Genomic DNA, 17,500 nt, shown 5'->3' on the forward strand with positions numbered 1-17,500 from the left:
ACACGAGGATTGAGCCTCCACCTCACTACATCAGCGAGCTTGAATAGCAGTCGGAACTCTGATACCCCTTCCCCACTGCACCAACTGTCATCAGTGAGAAAGGAAAAACCCAGGTCTCAGTCCCCGGTCAAATGACCCTGCAATCGAGCCGGGGTCTTAATCAGCTCCACCTCCAATTGGCTCTGATGCAAACAGGACACCCGGGACGACGCGGCGATTTTGGCCCCTTAACCGGCGCGATGACGTTCCGGAGGTTGGTGCGTGAACAGACAGGAATATCCGTGCGTGCATTTCATATCCCATTTGGAATCCAAAAATCAAAATCGGAAGTTACTTGGACGATGTTCTGCGCGTGGGGGCCGCTCCGTGGGGAGCCCGGCGGGGAGCGCGGGGGCCCAAGCCCCAAGCCCCCGCCCCAAGCCGGCGTCTCCGCTGCCCAGCGCCGAAGGACCGGGCACGGATGGATACCCGCCTGCTGCTCCTGCTGGTTTTTTTTGCCCCAATCACACTGGAACTGTGACGCGGACCCTTTTTTCGGCGCGTTCGCGACGCACCGGAAAGGACGCGAAGGCGTCCTCGTTCGCTGGCAATGGTAAAGGCGCCGATCGCCTATTTTTCGCAGGTTTACCCGCGTTTAAAAAACGCGGGTAAACCCACAATTTAGTAGAAACGGTACATGCTATCATGGCTGCTGTTGGTTTGACTGTGAATGAATCGTGTTTTATTCTCCTTCACGTCATAACCCACATCACCCCCGCTGTGCAGGACGCTAACGAGCGCGTGGATTTTTAGGAAGGGTGTGAATCACCTTCTGTACCTGGAGGGAGCACAGTGTTTGGGCTGGTCGCTGCTGTGTGCTGGCTTTGGGGGGAGGTGGTGGTGGTGGTAACCCCCCCGTCTTCAGTTCGGTTCTGATGAATCGCCTCGGCAATTACCGGGCTCAAGTCCCCACCACCCCCCCCCGACTCAGGGAGGACGTAAACACCAACAAAGAGCCCCCCCCCCCCGGAACACTCAGGCCCCAGCCATAAAGACCTGAAAGCAGATCCCCCCCCTCCCCACCTGGGGAGCGGGGGATAAAGAAGCCGAGCTCAGGAGCTGGGGACGCAGAGCACACTGCATTATGGGTAAAGATAGACAGAGCCTTTCATTGGGGCCAAATGGAACCTGAATGAGTAAAGGAAACCTGTCTGAAGCAGGGCTGAGCCATTAATGGAATTCAAAACCGACATCGAAGTTTAATAGAACGCAACTTGCAATTGCAAAGGCTGCGATTAAATATATATATATATATATATATATATATATATATATATTTACACAATCCAACCAATAGGGCTGTCCAGGGCCGGCTCTTCCTCAAGGCCAGACAGGCAGCCGCCTAGCGCGCCATCCCGAGGCGGGGGCGCGGAGAGGGAGCGATCGCTCCCCCTCTCTGACGGTGCCGGCGATGCGATGGGGTGCCGGCCACCGGCGCTCCAAAACAGAGTGCTTTCAAGTTGAGGTCGCCTCACGGAACGCAACAAGTGTGTAGGGAACCAAACCCTGCGCAACGGGGACACTTTCTCGGTGTCTCCTGTTGTTGACCCAACCTCTGTGCTGCCTCTCTCGGAACATTGCGTCTGTCTGTTTGTTTGTTTGTTTGTTTAACTTTTTTAAATGTAATGAGCATAAAGCCATCCCTGAGCACACGTGGACGTATGCACACCACACTTTTATTAGATTCTAACAATTACAAGGCTTGAAGTTAAATCAATCGGTCAGTATTGTACTGTGATTGAAGGTTTTTCTTTTTACTATTCAGTAGTTCAATAAAGGTATGTAATTCATATCAATTCATGCATCAATTTATCTCAATTTCATCATAACACGTAGGCGTGGCCGACAGGAAAGAGCAGTTTATATGTTGACTGTGTCCAACGTTGTGTTGGTCATACTATAGATTGATTTACTGCTTCTGTTTAGTGAATAATACAGAAGATAAGGAACTTAAAAAAAAATCCCAAACTAAGTGGCAATCGTAATATTGGTCTAAAAAAAAATCTAAATTCCATTATTTTCCCAAATCGTTCAGCCCCAGTCTGAAACCATGCTTCCAAGTTTTGGCACCACACCCCCTGAGGAATTAGCGATCAATGTCAAGTCAATAACTTGTGATTCAAAATTAGATAAGAAATTAATTAAACAAAGAAATTCCTTTCTATTGATGCGCCAACATCTGGAACTTCAATGCGTGTCGCATTGTGCCAGTGAAGAGGCCAAAATACTGCATGGACCCAGGTGTCCTGTTTACACCAGAGCCGATCGGAGGTGGAGCCGATTAAAACCTGCGTCTATTGCAGGGTCATTTGACCCGGGACTGAAACTCGGGTTTTTCCTTTCCCACTGATGACAAATGCCGGATGTTAGCGGGCGTTACAGGGTTTTTGGTGCAGTGGGAAAGGGGTATCAGAGTTACGATTGCTATTCATGCATGCTCAATCGTAGTGTTGCTTGACCTGAGTGCCGCTTTCGACACTATTGATCATACCATTTTAATTGACAGGAAATGGGTCGGTTTAATTGGGAAGGTTTGAGAGTGGTTCTCGTCCTACCTAATAGGTAGAGTGTTCACTATCTCCATTGGTGATCACCGTGTCTTCGTCCCCTTAAATATGCTTCCCCCTGGGCCATATAATTCTATTATGATATTAATTGTATCTCCCATCACTGCTATGCTGATGATATAAACTTTATTTATCCATCAAGCCAAATGATCGTAGTAACATAGCCACCCTGCATGACTGCTTGACCACCATTAAAAAATGGATGTCTTATAACTTCCTCGAGTTAAATTCTGACAAAACATAAGTCCTGATCATATTACCAATAATATTCTTCACCGCCACTAAGAACCTGATTGTTATTTTCGATTCTCAATTGGAGTTTGATCAACACGTTACTAAAGCAGTTCAGACATGTTTCTTTCAACTGAGAAACATTGCAAAAATCGAATCCCCATTGTCTTCGAAAGGTATGGAGTGAATCATTCATGCTTTTGTGGCGTCAAGCTTTGATTACTGTAATGCACTATTCTCGTGCCTCAGTAAACGGACAATGGCACGGCTGCAACTGCTTCAAAATGCAGCCGCGAGGCTCCTGACTAAGACCAGACGCAGGGCCCACATAACTCCCATCTTGGCTTCCCTGCACGGGCTGCCGGTGCCCTATGGGCCTGATTTTAAGATCCCTATGACCACATACGAGGCATTGCACGGATTTGCACCAAATTATATTTATGAATTGCCGAACACTGGTTTGCTGTGTTCAGCGGCTGCTCCCTTCCCTAGAAGAGCAGGCGGAGGTGACCGCGCTTTCACGGTGCAGGCCCCCACACTTTGGAACCATCTCCCATTAGTCATCAGATTGGCAACATCTGTTGAATGTTTTAAACGACTAAAGTCAGCTTTTCTATCATAATATCACGCCAACACATGAAACAAACATATACATAGATCATACACATGTATCTATATATATGTATGTCTTCTATATCTTCTACATCCATCTTTTATATTTGTGTGCATTCATATTTGTTTGCAGTTATACCTATGTGTGCTTGTATATTTATTACGTGATGTACTTTGTCACTCCATGTTTTAAAAAGTGCCGTATAAATCGAGTTTTACTCACTCACTGTATTTTTTTGAAAATTGCTTGGAGACTAATAATAACACTACCAATAATAAAGAGAAAGCATGTGAGACAAACAGAGTGGAGGACTCCTGAGCTAAAGTGACGGGGGGAAGGGAGGGGGGTTAGGGTGTCGTGGCCGCTGGCGCTGGGAGGACAGAGCTCTCAGCTCCTTAATGGACCTGGAACCCGGTGCCAAGGCCATCCCATAATAACCTCCTTTCATTCCAGGCTAAGGACAAACACAGCCAGAACAAACAGAGGGAGGAGAGGAGGAAAGTAGAGGAGGAGAGAAGCGAAGGGGGGATCGAAGGGAAGAGAGGGAGGGGAGAGGAGAGGGGAAGGGGGGAGGAGAAGTGGGGATGGGAGGGGGGAGAGGAGGAGAAAGGAGAGCAGGAGAGAGGGGAGGTGGGGGTGGTGAGGAAAGAAGAGAGGAGAGGAGAGGAGAGGGGAGAAAAGGAGTAGAGGAGATGGTGAGGAGGGAAGATGAGGAGGGGAGGAGAAAGGAGGGGAGAGAAGGAGAGGAAAGGGGAGGAAGAGCGGGAGAGGACGAGGGGAAGATATAAGGGACGAGAGGAGGAGGAGGGGGAGGAGGAGAAAGGAGAGGAGGAGAGAGGGGAGTAGAGGAGAAGATGAGGAAAGGAGGAGAGTGGAAGACAGGGCGGGAGAGAAGGAGAGGAGAGGAGGAGAGGAGACAAGAAGGGAGCAGAGGAGGAGAATCAGTCGTTCTGTTATAGATCTCATTTCCAACATGGCTTCCTCAGATGTTTTTCCGACGCTGGTGCCAACGTTTGGAGACGTGCTCGGGATTTTTTAAATCCTTCATGAAGACAAATAAACTGTAGAGCTCTCCAAGATGGAAATCTGTTCACATTCTTATTTCTTTTCTTTTAACAGGATGACGGGCGTCCATCTCCCCCAGAGCCCACCTGTCCCTGCTTTCTCTCCTCTTTTTACTGTCGTTCTTTTTACTGTCTCCGGAAACGGAAGTCCGTTCCTTTCGATGGAGCGTCGGATTCCGCATGTGAAAAGATCTGCCTCCCCCGTGATAAACCCCGCCTCACCTGCGAGAAACCCCGCCTCGTCAGTGACAAGCCCCGCCTCCTTTGTGATAAGCTCCGCCCCCTGTACGACGGTAGAAGCGGAAGCCACCGTTGCTAAGCAACTCCGACGCTGGAATTTTATCTAACCACTAGTTTCATTATCCCTTTAGACACAGTTCATCTGACGACCACAAGGGGGCGGATCCCACGGTCGGATGTGTTTTTGGATTCAGTGTAAATCTTAAACCTCAACGCCTCCAACGGCTGTTCTCCTCCTCCTCCTCCACCTCCAGGCGTGAAGGTGATGGATTCAGCGACTACACCTCTTAAAAAACAAACCGCGCTATCCGTCTGCATGTTCCCCAGCCTGGGCCTGGGCCCAGGCCTGTTTGTCCTGGCAGCCTACCCTCGGCCCTGGGTCCCAGGTCCCGGGTCCGGGCTCTGAGAGGCCCTGACGTAATGCCACCGTCGGTCCTCCAGGGGGCGGCGGTGCCAGGACAAACACATGAGCTCAGCACTCTGTGGTCTGTGGCGAGGAACCGGGACCACGGGGCCAGAGTCAACAGCACCGACCCACCGAGTGGACCAATAACAACCCAGTCAGGGAACCCCCACCGGAGAACCACAAGAGGGATAGACAGATAGAGAGAGAGGAGGAGGGGAAGAAAGATCCAGAAAACTCAGCGAAATGGAGCTCGCTGAGTCAGAACAGTCAATAAGGTTACAAGGAATTAAAAAAAACAGAAAAAAAACAAAAAAAACAAGCGAGTTGTTCGTCGATCGTCCTCCCCATCGATCTCAATGGAACTCACACAAACAGCACAAACAACACGAGATGCAAAATGCCGTTCAGAATGAAAATATCGAAGAACAACACTACAGCAATGGAGACAAACATATCTACTTGCTTCAGTGCGTTGACATGCACTAAACACCACATTAAAGCCCACTATTCGGGTTAAGATAATACCGCTGTTTGCATGCGTTTGGAATAATGCCATAACGGAAAAACCCGAGTTTTTAGCGGCGAGCGGCGTAGTCGGGTTATTTATATTTATACCCTCCCCGACACTCTCGTTTTGGGTCCTCGCGCCCGTCCAAACACCTCCCCATGCTCATCTCCCCCGTCAAACGCAACATGGGAAGCGCGCTCACTTTCCACACCAACAGCGCGCCTGCTCAGCGGCGGTCGCCGTTGCGGTTTAGATCCCCCGATCGCACCCGGGTTCAGGCATTTTATACATCCCGACGAATGGAAGGATGGAGGAGAAATCCAGGTCCCCCCTCCCTTGGCGAGGCGATTGCGACGTTCTGAATATCTCCTTGTTCAAGTCCATGTAAACGCACTGCCTGACACACACGTTTTAGTGGATATTAGTTTCAGCGCATAACACTTGAAGCTCCGCCCTCGTCCAAAGTGCAGGGTTAGAAAAAGCGAATTAGTTTGTCTTACTGAACAGATTTGTCCCTTGCCTTGTCCCCTGGTGTCCAGCGCTCTGTGAGCCGCCTGCGGAGGAAAACAAAAACGTGAGAAAACACACAATGACGGGAGATTCTTGGGTCGCACAATCCGCAAAAGCCTCTGCCTTTAATTTTAAAAGTCGAGGCGTCATTCTTCGAGTTTCAGGGCCGGTGCTTAGAAAACCTGTGGGAACGTCGGTTGAGAAAATAATCTTTTCTCAAAGGTCCCATCAAACCAAGGGAAGGAATCTCGGGGACGGGAATTATATTCCAAGAAATATATGATATATCAGAAAAGAATGTGTCCCGGTTTAAACAGTTGACCACATCAATGATTTAGTAACAAAAGATCGAGCAACGAACACAAACTCGATATTCTCCCAGCAGTAAATACAGAAAAATACAGACTTTATTTACCTTATTTACTTTATATTATTTATTATTTATAAACTTCAATAGTCATACAAATGAAAAATATATAATAATAATAATAATAATAATAATAATAATAATTTAATAACGACTATATTATTATTATTACTGATAATAATAGAGAAAGAGATTTACGATAGCAGTCAAACTTACGTAATTTTTGTGGTACTTTTTTCCTTGGATTACATTTTCAATAAGCTATGTCGCCATGAAATATGAAAAATGTTGTGGTATTTCTGTGAGTAATTACCGTATCATGGCTTCTATTTTTACGGCGGCCGGCTGAACGCATCACTCAGTCGCACACTTGGTGGATTCGACTCGACGTGGTCACAAGTTTTTTTGGATTACTGTTTTTCATATTTTTCATAAATCCGGCAAAGTAATGGGGACTACGGAGATGGAATATCAATGGAATAGATAAACAGACTACAAGATATCTAAAAGATAAGAAGGTAGATAAATATATACGTAAACGCATAGGTTGTAATGTCTAACCACTACTCCGCACACTGGTCACGGTGTGAACGACATTCTGAATCAGAACCTGCACATTTATAGTAAATAGTATGATGACATCATAAAGAGTCTTACAGTAAATCTCATCTCATTCATTTTGTTTACGAACCGTGACGTGTCAGTCAAGCACGACCAGCTGAATACTTACATACATGGATCGTATGGGATGAAATTTTAACCACGAGACGCTTGTGACGTTCGGGTTCAAACAAGACATAAACCGTGTTTGCAGCTTCGGCCGTTCTTCTGTTTCAAATAGTTTTTGATTTTAAAATTCCCCATTGTTGTTGTAAACACAGAAACATAGACTTTGAGAATAAGCCTCAATATTTATACAAATGTAAAAAGATAATTACTTTCTATAATTCTAAAATTAACATCTATACCCTTTATAATTATGTTTATAAATATTATTATTGTCATCAATATTACTACTAGTTTTACTACGCAGTGAAGCATGACTTTCTCTGTGATTCAAATAAGCCTTTGAATCGCTGAGAAAGTCAGTGATATAGAGATACTACACCATATATAGAATAGTATGTACTGTACATAGTAAAGTACTATTTCCCAGGATGCCTCGCTCACCCTCCTTGCTGACGCCCAGGCAGCCCTTGAGCTCGTGCAGGGAAATGGCCTTGTCCTTGTTCAGGTCGCAGTAGTCGGTGAACTTGCGGCTGCACTTCTTGGGCTTGGCCTTCTTCTTCAGGTACCTCTTGAAGGGCTTCAGCTCCTTCTTGTTGATGTCATGGCTGCCATTGGTGTCCAGCTGGGCGAAGTACCAGTGCACCACCCGCTCCTCCAGGGTGTGGTTGGGGTCGGGCTCCACAAACCTGCAGGGAAACCCAGTCAGAGGCGGTAATGTCGACTAGAAGGCATTGGGACAAAGTACCGACCGGTCCACCTTGAGCAGTTTAACAATCGTCCATTTAGATGCAGTTCGTCCATGGAAAACCTTTGATGGAAAGCTGAAGCCGCTTCCTTTTCTCACTGGATGTTCTGGCTGTAACATTTTAGCTCCACAGCAATTGCATTCTGGGATACATTCACTGAAGCAGAATTGTGTGGCCTGAGTTGCTTTCAGCAAATACCATTTTTGGGGTGTTGGTGTGAGGCCAATCATGTTCCATTTAAGCTTAAAAGAAGGTTCATTTCAGAATCAGAATCAGAGTCGGCCAAGAACTTTTTTTCTATATCTGAGGAATTCGTCATGGTAAAGATTGGCCTATTGCTGTGCAGAATATGATTTAATAAAAGCTGAACAGTCTGAAAAAAAAAAGAATAAAATTTTTTGACAAATATACAAAAGTATACAAAATATGAAATATTTTAATATAATATAAAATGGGATTCTATGCAGAGGTTAAATGTAGTCAATAGCATGGGCCAAGAGGCAGTATGGTTGCTCGTATGGATGTGGGTATGAAGTAATATAGATGATGTACTGTACAGCAAGAATAAAATAAATCTGAACACAATAATAGGGGCATGCATGGGTAACACTAAATGAGCAGTTTGAAAGTATTATTATGTTGATACTAAATTATTTCAATGTAATTACAATATATTTTCACAGTAATTACTATAATGAGCCACTCAGGGTTTCATTGGATTGATATACAGTATATCGAGGTTGATAGCAGCTCAGTTGGCGTTAAGATCTATGTGGAATGGGGATAATGGGGATTTCTATTTTTGGTCTTTCATTTTCACGTCATAAACATGGTAAATATTGTTATTGATGGGTTTGATTTGTCCATTTGCCATTGATTGTCCCATAGAGAAACATGGCCATTGCAACATCCCTCAACAGTTGCTTCATGCTCAATGAGAGGCTTGGGATAAAGGATGTACTAAGATAGCTGGAAGAAAATGACTCAAAGTTTGGGAATCAGTTTGTCATTCTCTTTCCCATAAGTCGGAGCACAGGGTGTTATTCACTGATTCAGGATATTTGGTGAAAGTCTGCTACATAAAACAATCATTCATGACCCAAGACCGAAAACATTTTTATAGCGGGTTCGTCCTGGCGGTGTTAGCGACGGGATCCAGCTGGAGCGAAAAACAGGAACAAAATGAAAGCATTGGATACAGTCTCAGACAAACCAGAAGGAAAGATCATGGGATTTTATAGTAAGAACTAGTGAGAAATAGGTCAATGACTTACCTCCCACCACCAGAAGGCGCTGGTGAGTTTATGGCTTGCACCATGTCGGTGGTGAGAGCATCTAACAGACTTGTGATGAATTCCACTTTCTTCCCTTCGGGACAGCCTGGCGCAAATCAAAGGCAAAGAAACCCAAACACACCAAAATTAGAATCATGGGCTAAATTGAGTCATGACAAACAACTATGGGAGACCATAGGAGAGTACCAGTGTGAGAGACCACTGAACAGTGTGAGAGACCAATAAACCAGTATGAGGGACCAATGGACCAGTATGAGACCAATAAACCAGTATGAGGGACCAGTGGACCAGTTTGAGACCAATAAACCAGTATGAGACACCAATGAACCAGTATGAGAGACCAATAAAACAGTATGAGAGACCAGTATTTGCCTAAAATTTGCTCATGCTGACGATCTGTGAGTGTCAGCTCCATAGATGTAGGAAGTGATATTAACAGGAGCTTCCAAAGCTTCCAACATCATCTGGAGTGGGGCCTTGTTTGGGTGGAGCAGGGTTAGTTAGGGTCCATTGAGTATACGTCTACGTCTTCGTCCGTTGAGTCTACGTCTTCTTCCATTGAGTCTATGTCTTCGTCTGTTGAGTCTACATCTTCTTCCATTGAGTCTATGTCTTCATCCAGTGAGTCTACGTCTTCATCCATTGAGTCTTTGTCTTCGTCCATTGAGTCTTTGTCTTGTCCATTGAGTCTACGTCTTTGGCATAACTTAAAGGTGACTGAGCGCTTCCCAAAAATCACCTTGGTCACAAAAGTCACCATGATCCAGGGATTTGTGTGTGCGTCTTGTACTTTTTTGTAAATCGCTTTGCACAAAGGTGCCGGCTAAATGGCCATTGCAGCCCATGGCAGCCCATGCTAAATCGTGTTACTTTCAAATGCAGTAGCGGGGTATATGATGAATGGGAAGGTATGGGTATGGATTTGGGGGTTGCTGGTTTAAGTGCCTGTGAGCAGGATCCTCAGCACAGCAGCTGATGTTTTGGGGAACAGCGCAGGCCATAGCTGAGGCACATGGCGAGCGTCGGCATAAGAAAAGCCTCGCCGGGCAGCACAGACCTGTTAAGTTTTATGACTCGCCGCCGAACACCTCGGGTAGCGCTGGTTAAACCGCCCAGATGTACGGCTCTAATTGCTCGCTCCGCTGGAGCTAAGCTTTCCCTCCTTAATTGTGTCTCCTAAAAAAAGAAACTTCAAACAGTTGCGTGGTAAAATAATATCATTCTGACTCATAATGTCTTTTCTTTCCCTCCTCTCTGGTTTTCTACCTGTTGCTCTGCCTCGGGGCGTTGTGCCGCGGCGGTGGCGGTGGTCCTCCAACTTCAGGTGAATCCAATTAGCGATTCCAACATCATGACACAGCTCCACGCAGCGCTACCTCGCTGAGCCTCAATTTAAGTGTTAAATTGGGTTGTTGCTAAGCAGGACATGCTGTTCTTTTGGGAACCGCCCAAAACCTCCGTTCCACCCCCACATCCATTGGGCCTCATGGGTTTCTAAACTTTCACTTGTTTCGAAAGCTCTACCGCTACCATAGGAACCGCTGATTTCCAAGGTCATGACGGGATAAGCTATGGCAGGAGATTTAACCAGCTTTTCATTTGTTTTAACACTATAAATAGCTAATTGAATGCATTTCGGCATTTCCAAATTCATGATGTTCTTACACTAGTGTTCGTATTGGTTCAGTAACTGCACATTTACACATTTTTAGAAATTCCATAATTAGATTAAATTGTAAAATAAACTCAAAATGTGTGACTATTTCTACCTAGCTGAGTGTCACTACGTGATTACCCAAGACTAAATACATACGTAAGGAGGGGAGAACCTCAGCGACGTGACGCTGCTTCCAGAGAGTGAGACGGGACCTGCAGGACTCAGGCACCTTAATGGACTGCCCTCTGTTAACATTCCTTCGCTCCCTCCCTCCCTACGCCTTGAAGTGATTGTAATGAAATATGGTGCTTTGTTGTGGCCGTTCAGAACGTCCCACTACAGTACATAAAAATATCCCTGCAAACACCCCCCGCCCGTCCAAACCTCACACCTTCCATAAAACATGTGACACATCTGCTGCGCAGCCAGGAGCCGGGTCCGACTGCGTTAACCCTCCAGATGGGGAATTAAACAAGAGTTACAGTGACGGGGGAGGCACAACATCAGGCTGTAGTCACCCGGGGGCCGAGGCTTTGGAACCAGGGGCCACGACCCCCGGGTTCGGGGCCAAGCCTCTGATCTCTGCTGCATTTTGGGAGGAAAAAACACAGGGACTCTGCACTAGGGGCAGTAACGCTAATAGTGCTTATAGTGTTAACAGGGCTAAACTCCCTCTTCACAGCTTCACAGTTCACCGAAGTCAACGGCTTGTGACCCCGACAGGATGATGGGGTCCTGTATCACTCTGAGGGGAAGATAGTTCCACAAAATACTCTGGTCTCGGTCCTCTCACCCTGGTCCCGTCACCCCGGTGGATCTCACACCCTGGTCCTGTTCCTCTCACCCTGGTCCGAAGGCATTTTCGCAACAGACGGTTCTGGGGACTCCCTGAGAGGGACTAGGAACTGGGGAGGTCCCCCCGAGAACTAGATACCTTCGAGGGCTTTTTTTCTGGTTGTATTTGCACCGGCAATAGGAATTCTGAAGTGACGTCGGCCAATGGGGTTTCAGCGTGAGTTCCATGTTGTGTTTACTCCGTAACTTTCACTGATTTGACCTTATCGGTCCACCACAATCTGTTTCTGAACAAATTTGAGGCGAGAAATAAACAATCCAGTTGCTGAATCTTCCCTCATATTACATATCTACCAGGTGTCAATTAAGAGTTTGTTCCGACTTTTGTAAGGCACGGGCAGGCCTTGGGACAGCGCATGGGGATTAAGGGGCGCACCTTCATTCATTCAATTAACGGCGGGAAATAAAATAAATGAAATAAATATATTTACATTAACAATTAAATATTTGTTGCTTTTTATCTTTTTCTGTTATTTTTTTAAATTACCACTGAGTATACGTGGGCTGGTCTGCACCCAGAGCAATGCGACTCGACCGGGCGGACTGTCCTCAGTGTGCCGAGGGCGAGGGAAACTGAAACTGAGTTTTAGGAACTACGATCGTTCCTCGTTCCTGCAGTGTGGACACAAAGAAAGGGACGGCTCCTCCAGAAAGTTCTTGGAACTATGAAAAAGTTCCTGCGTTGCAAAAACACCTTGAGTCTCTAACTCTAGTCCTCTCACCCTGATGGATCTCACACCCTGGTCCTCCAACCCTGGTTCTGGGCCTCTAACCCTGGTCTCACCCTGGTCCTCACACCCTGGCCCTCTAAGAATGGTGGTCCTCTAACCGTGGTCCTAATCCTCTAACCCGGGTCTTCACCCCCCCAGGTCCTTTCACCCTGGCCCTCCAAGCCTGGTGGTCCTCTGACCCTGGTCCTGGCCCCCTTAGCCTGGTGGTCTTCTAACCATGGTCCTCTCATCCTGGTCCTGGCCCTCTAAGCCTGATGGTCCTCTGACCGTGGTCCTAGTCCTCTAACCCGGGTCTTCTCACCCTGGTCCTCTCACCTGTCAGGTCGCGGCCTTGGAAGGGATCCTCCAAGTCGGAGACTCGAGACCTGGCGGCGCTGTCGCACTCCGGTGTCTGGTACCTGGAGACGAAGATGGAGAGAGAGGGAAGATGGAGAGATGAAGGAAGCGACGGAAAAAGATGGAAAGTCTTTGATCCGTCAATGAAAACAAATGCGATGATAAAGAACCAGCGATAGCAACGATCTGTCGTTAAATATGATAATACTCATTAATATGAGCCCGATTACGATTTATTTCTCATTTTAACTTTTAACTGTATATCCTTTCGTGATATGATGTCAAAACAGCCAGGCGCGGTTCTGTGTTTCAAAATAAAAGCGCAGCATCAGAAATTTGAGATTTCCGTCCTCTGGAGATGGACCGGTGACCCAGTTATGGACCGGGAGCCACCAGTTGAGCACCACTGCAGTAGAGACGACACAAATTTACTGTAAGATGTCTAGTTGCAGCACATTTAAATGTAAATCAAATCCGTTGCGTAGAAACAATGAGGAGTCTTAGGATACAGAACCAAGGACCGCTCCGTCTGTTTACAGTCCTTCAGACTTTGTCCCATTTCAAAAAAAAAAATCTTAAAAACATCTTTAAACAATCTGAAGAGTCGTATCAAAACACACATTAATGCACTGGTTTTGCGGCTTCTTCTGCCATTTCCCTGAAATCAATATAAACAGTAGCAAGGAAACATCGTCACAGCGAGACATCAGTGTTTATCAGAAGCGATCTTACCATCAGAGCTCCAAAGCTTTAGCCAAGAGAAGGAGCCAAATGCATCATAGTTTCAGAGAAAAATAATCACGAGAAAATATAATGGCTTGACAGTCAAATAAGCCCTTTAAAATATATATATTAATAATAAGAAGACGAAGAAGAAAAATAATGTAAATAAAGCAATGCCTTCCAATAAAGTTTTGAATAATAATTAAATATGAAAAAATAAAGGATAAAATGTAGTGCTTTCACAGTCATAGGATCCCTTTTAAATAAAAAAAAAAGAGAAATAAATAAATGTGAGATAAAGTTAAATATTTTCCTCTGGATGAATAAGCCAAAGACAAAATTCCCGAGATTAAAATGTGCCTTTACACTTACAGCTATTAGTCCTCCCCTAAGAATGAAGAAATGCATTTACCGCATACTGTATAATTGCAGCATTTACTGAATCGTCTAGTTCCAGCCCCCTGCTGGCCACGCAGCTGAGACATGAAGATAAGCTCAGATGAGGTCAAATGAGATGAGACGAGACAACATATCTGATATCAACAGACAGCAGACCCATCCCACCTCCTTGACGCCCGTCCGAGCGTCCATTTCCGGCCGCCTGCGTATTACCTGGTGGAGGTCCCCGGGATGGGCCGTCCCGTGTCCACCAGCACGCACCAGCAGTAGCCGGTGGACTGGTGGCACTGGACGGGCTGGTAGAGCCGCCCCCCCGGCCCGCAGTCCGGGATGAAGACGGCCTCGCGGGGGTTCTGCCGTGCCTCGTCCAGGGCGCTCTGCCTCTCCTGGCCACAGGAGGGAACCTTCTCTGGAACCAGCAGAGACACTCAATACCAGGAGCCACACACGCCACAAACACCATGGCAACGGAGCACAGAGGAAACACATCTATTTATATATTTATGTATCATTGAGAAGTTCAGATTAACCCATGATGGAGGATTTTTACAGGAGTAAAGCCAAAAAAGCAAGCGTTGAAACTGTGTTTTTCAAATCGCTGTTCCTTGAAAACGTTTCAAATTCCACTAAAATTACACAAATAACTCAAAACCAGCTGTTGTGTTGCACGATCAAAATTGCGAGGCTGAGCTCCAGAACCAGAAGAGCAGCGCTGTGTTCATCAGAACAAGCCCAAGTTTCAATCTGGTTCAAGATGAGCCCCTCAGGAGAGAGTAAGGAGTCGTTCAGTGATCGCAGTATTTTTTAAATGACTTCCCTTCTAGTCCTCAGCGATTACTTTCAGTTCTTGGGTCGAACGTTCACTCGCTCGCCCGCTCTTTTGCCGGAATGAATCCCGACTCCTGAGTAATTTAAAAGGTTTGTTCGCTGTGAGCGAATCATTGGTGAGTCGTGCATCACCAACCATTAGCAGGCCATATCAATAATTATGATTCTACATCTAGCTGCAGGCAGCAATACGCGGGGTCCAGGGTAGTCGGCCCTTCGTTAAAGTTCAATGGACAAGTGTGCTTTGGCTTTCTGTTGCGGTGTGTTTTGTGACTGCGGAAGCTCATTTGTTGCAGCCTGGTTACCGGGAAATTCTATGATGGGGCAGTGTTTTGCGGCTGTGGGTGGGTTTCCTACACCGCGACTAAAATGATAATCACGACTACGTCAGCCAACATTGTGATCACAATTATTTATCACGATTATTAATCCATTTTGGGGAACATATTTATTTTATGGCACTTTGTAAATCAACAGAAAACTGCCATCATAATAATAAATATTTTATAAACCTATCAATGAATAAACTAAGGTAAGGGGTTTGACTGACTTCAATTGTAAAGGATGTATAATGAGATTAATTGTGTGTCGTCGGCTACACCAAAAACACAAAAAGAATGTAAATATTTCAAAACACATTATTATTATGATTATTATGATTATTATGATTATTATTATTATGTAATTTCTTATGGTTACATTACCAGTAATTATAATTCAGGAAGTTTGTGTACACTGATATCTCTGGAATGTCTTTAAATGCTGACAGTGATGTTATGGAGTTTTTATTTTTGTAGGACTTACGTGTGTGCAGCTGGGTGGGTGGCAGTTGTCCTCAGAAGCTTAAATATTGATGACGTTTAATACGCTGCACTTTGTTTAATCCAATTGTCTTCCGGTAAAATAATACCTGTCACTTTGTTACTTTGTACGGTGAAGAGTTTGTATCTTATATTCCTTTAGTTAAGGTCCAGTCGTGACGATATCGGTGCGTGGCGATCTGTGCACTCTGGCGCCATCTTGGTGAGGTTGCGATTGTTGATCACAAACTCAATCCACAATACGGAACCGATCTGGATGAAACTTGAACGACGCAGTGTTGGAACTGCCCCAAATACACTACAGTACTACAATACAAATCTTATTCGGATTGTCAATGGGTTCGTCGCATCATGACATCCATAACCTTCTGAGGTCAGCTACATCTGCACGTGCCACCATGTTGGTGAGGGCCTGCTTGTTGGCCAATCACTAGGCTGCAATGCTATCATGTGACCTGTGCGAGCCATCATTTGTGCATGCACGCGTTGCGGAAATGATAAAAAAAAAAAAAAAAAAGAAATACAGTTTTTTTATAAATTATTCCACAATAATGGGCCAATCTGGATCAAACTCGGACGACGGCATGTCGGGACCGTCCCGAAAACACATTTTATTAACCTTGTCTGTGAGTGCGGCAGATCCATCCATCCGAGGACGACTGACGTCAGTTTTTCATTAACGATAGCACTTGAAAAATAATAAGCACGGTTCTATGTTTTTGTGACTTTTCAGTGGTTTACGCGATGGTGGTTTAGTGTCGTGGAAGACAGAAGAGTGCTGCTTCAACAGCCATGACAGCCTGGCTAAATCCAGCTCAACGCTTGTTCCCTCTCCACTCTCCGGCTCCTTTCCACTCCCTCCGTCCCTTTCCCCTACCTCATTCAGGTGGTGTGTGATCCAGACCCAGGGCTCCATTCTGTACTTCTGGAACATGATGCTCCATCCGCAGCTTTGGCCTCTGGACACTTGAGAGATGCTCAGGCTAACGCTAACACCTCGTTCCCAGCAAAACGCTATTTACATTCATATCCATTTAGTCCATCGCTCACTCTTAACATGCCAGGCGGGGCCGAGGACGACGGGGCCCGTGGGCCGGGGGGCTAATTCCTTTGGCGTGGCCCTGAAGTGGGCTCCTCGCGGCCTCCTGGTCCCCTCTGGATTCTACGCATGGACTGTGTTGGCGACGCTTAAAGCCGCAGCCATGTGGCCCGGCACGTACCGTCACTTTCCCCGACCTCCTCCCAACGTGCAGCCCTGTTCCACAGGGTTAAAACACCCCGACCGGCCCTCACAGGTTCCACGTGGAGCCGGTCAGGGTCAGAGCACCCGGACCGGCCCTCAGGGGCCAAATGGGAGGATAAAAGTCACAGGACGAGAAGAAAGAGTCTCAAATTGCAAATCCGAATACAAGGACGACTTATTTCCCTTCAGATTCAGACGGCAACGACGCCAGTCAGGGTGTGTCCCTCCTTCTACTATCCTCTCTCCTCTTCCTTCTTTCCTGTCTCTCTTCCTCCTTCTTCCCCCTCTCTTCTTCACTCGCTCTTCTTACCTCTCTCCATAAGTCTCTCTTCCTCCAACTTCCCTCCCTCTCTTCTTCGATCTCCCTACTGCTCTCTTCCTCCTTCCCTCCCTCTTGTTCTTCTCTCCCTCCCTCCTTCTATCATCTCTTTTCCTGCTTCTTCCCTCTATTTTCCTCCCTGACTTCCTCCTTCTCCCCTCTCTCGCTTTCCTCTCTCTTCCTCCTTCCTCCCTCTCTCTTCCTCCTTCTATCATCTCTCTTCCTCCTTCTTCCCCCTCTCTTCCTCCTTCCCTCTCTCGTCCTCCAACTTTC

At 46.2% G+C, this 17,500-nt stretch overlaps 1 protein-coding gene across 2 annotated transcripts in view; it reads right to left on the minus strand.

Annotated features, from left to right (window-relative positions):
• The window catches only part of smoc1 (SPARC related modular calcium binding 1), a 54,682-nt gene that overhangs the window by 5,255 nt on the left and 31,927 nt on the right, over positions 1-17,500 (minus strand). For both annotated transcript variants that reach the window (XM_080012618.1, XM_080012617.1), the window contains exons 9-13: positions 14,230-14,425; positions 12,874-12,956; positions 9,295-9,400; positions 7,716-7,960; positions 6,169-6,222 (exon numbers count right to left, since the gene is read on the minus strand). In XM_080012618.1, the coding sequence (XP_079868744.1) occupies positions 6,169-6,222; positions 7,716-7,960; positions 9,295-9,400; positions 12,874-12,956; positions 14,230-14,425 (684 nt within the window). The remainder of the gene's footprint in view (positions 1-6,168; positions 6,223-7,715; positions 7,961-9,294; positions 9,401-12,873; positions 12,957-14,229; positions 14,426-17,500) is intronic.

This window comes from Zeus faber (genome assembly GCF_960531495.2).
Source record: "Zeus faber genome assembly, chromosome: 13".
Lineage (NCBI taxonomy): Eukaryota > Metazoa > Chordata > Actinopteri > Zeiformes > Zeidae > Zeus > Zeus faber.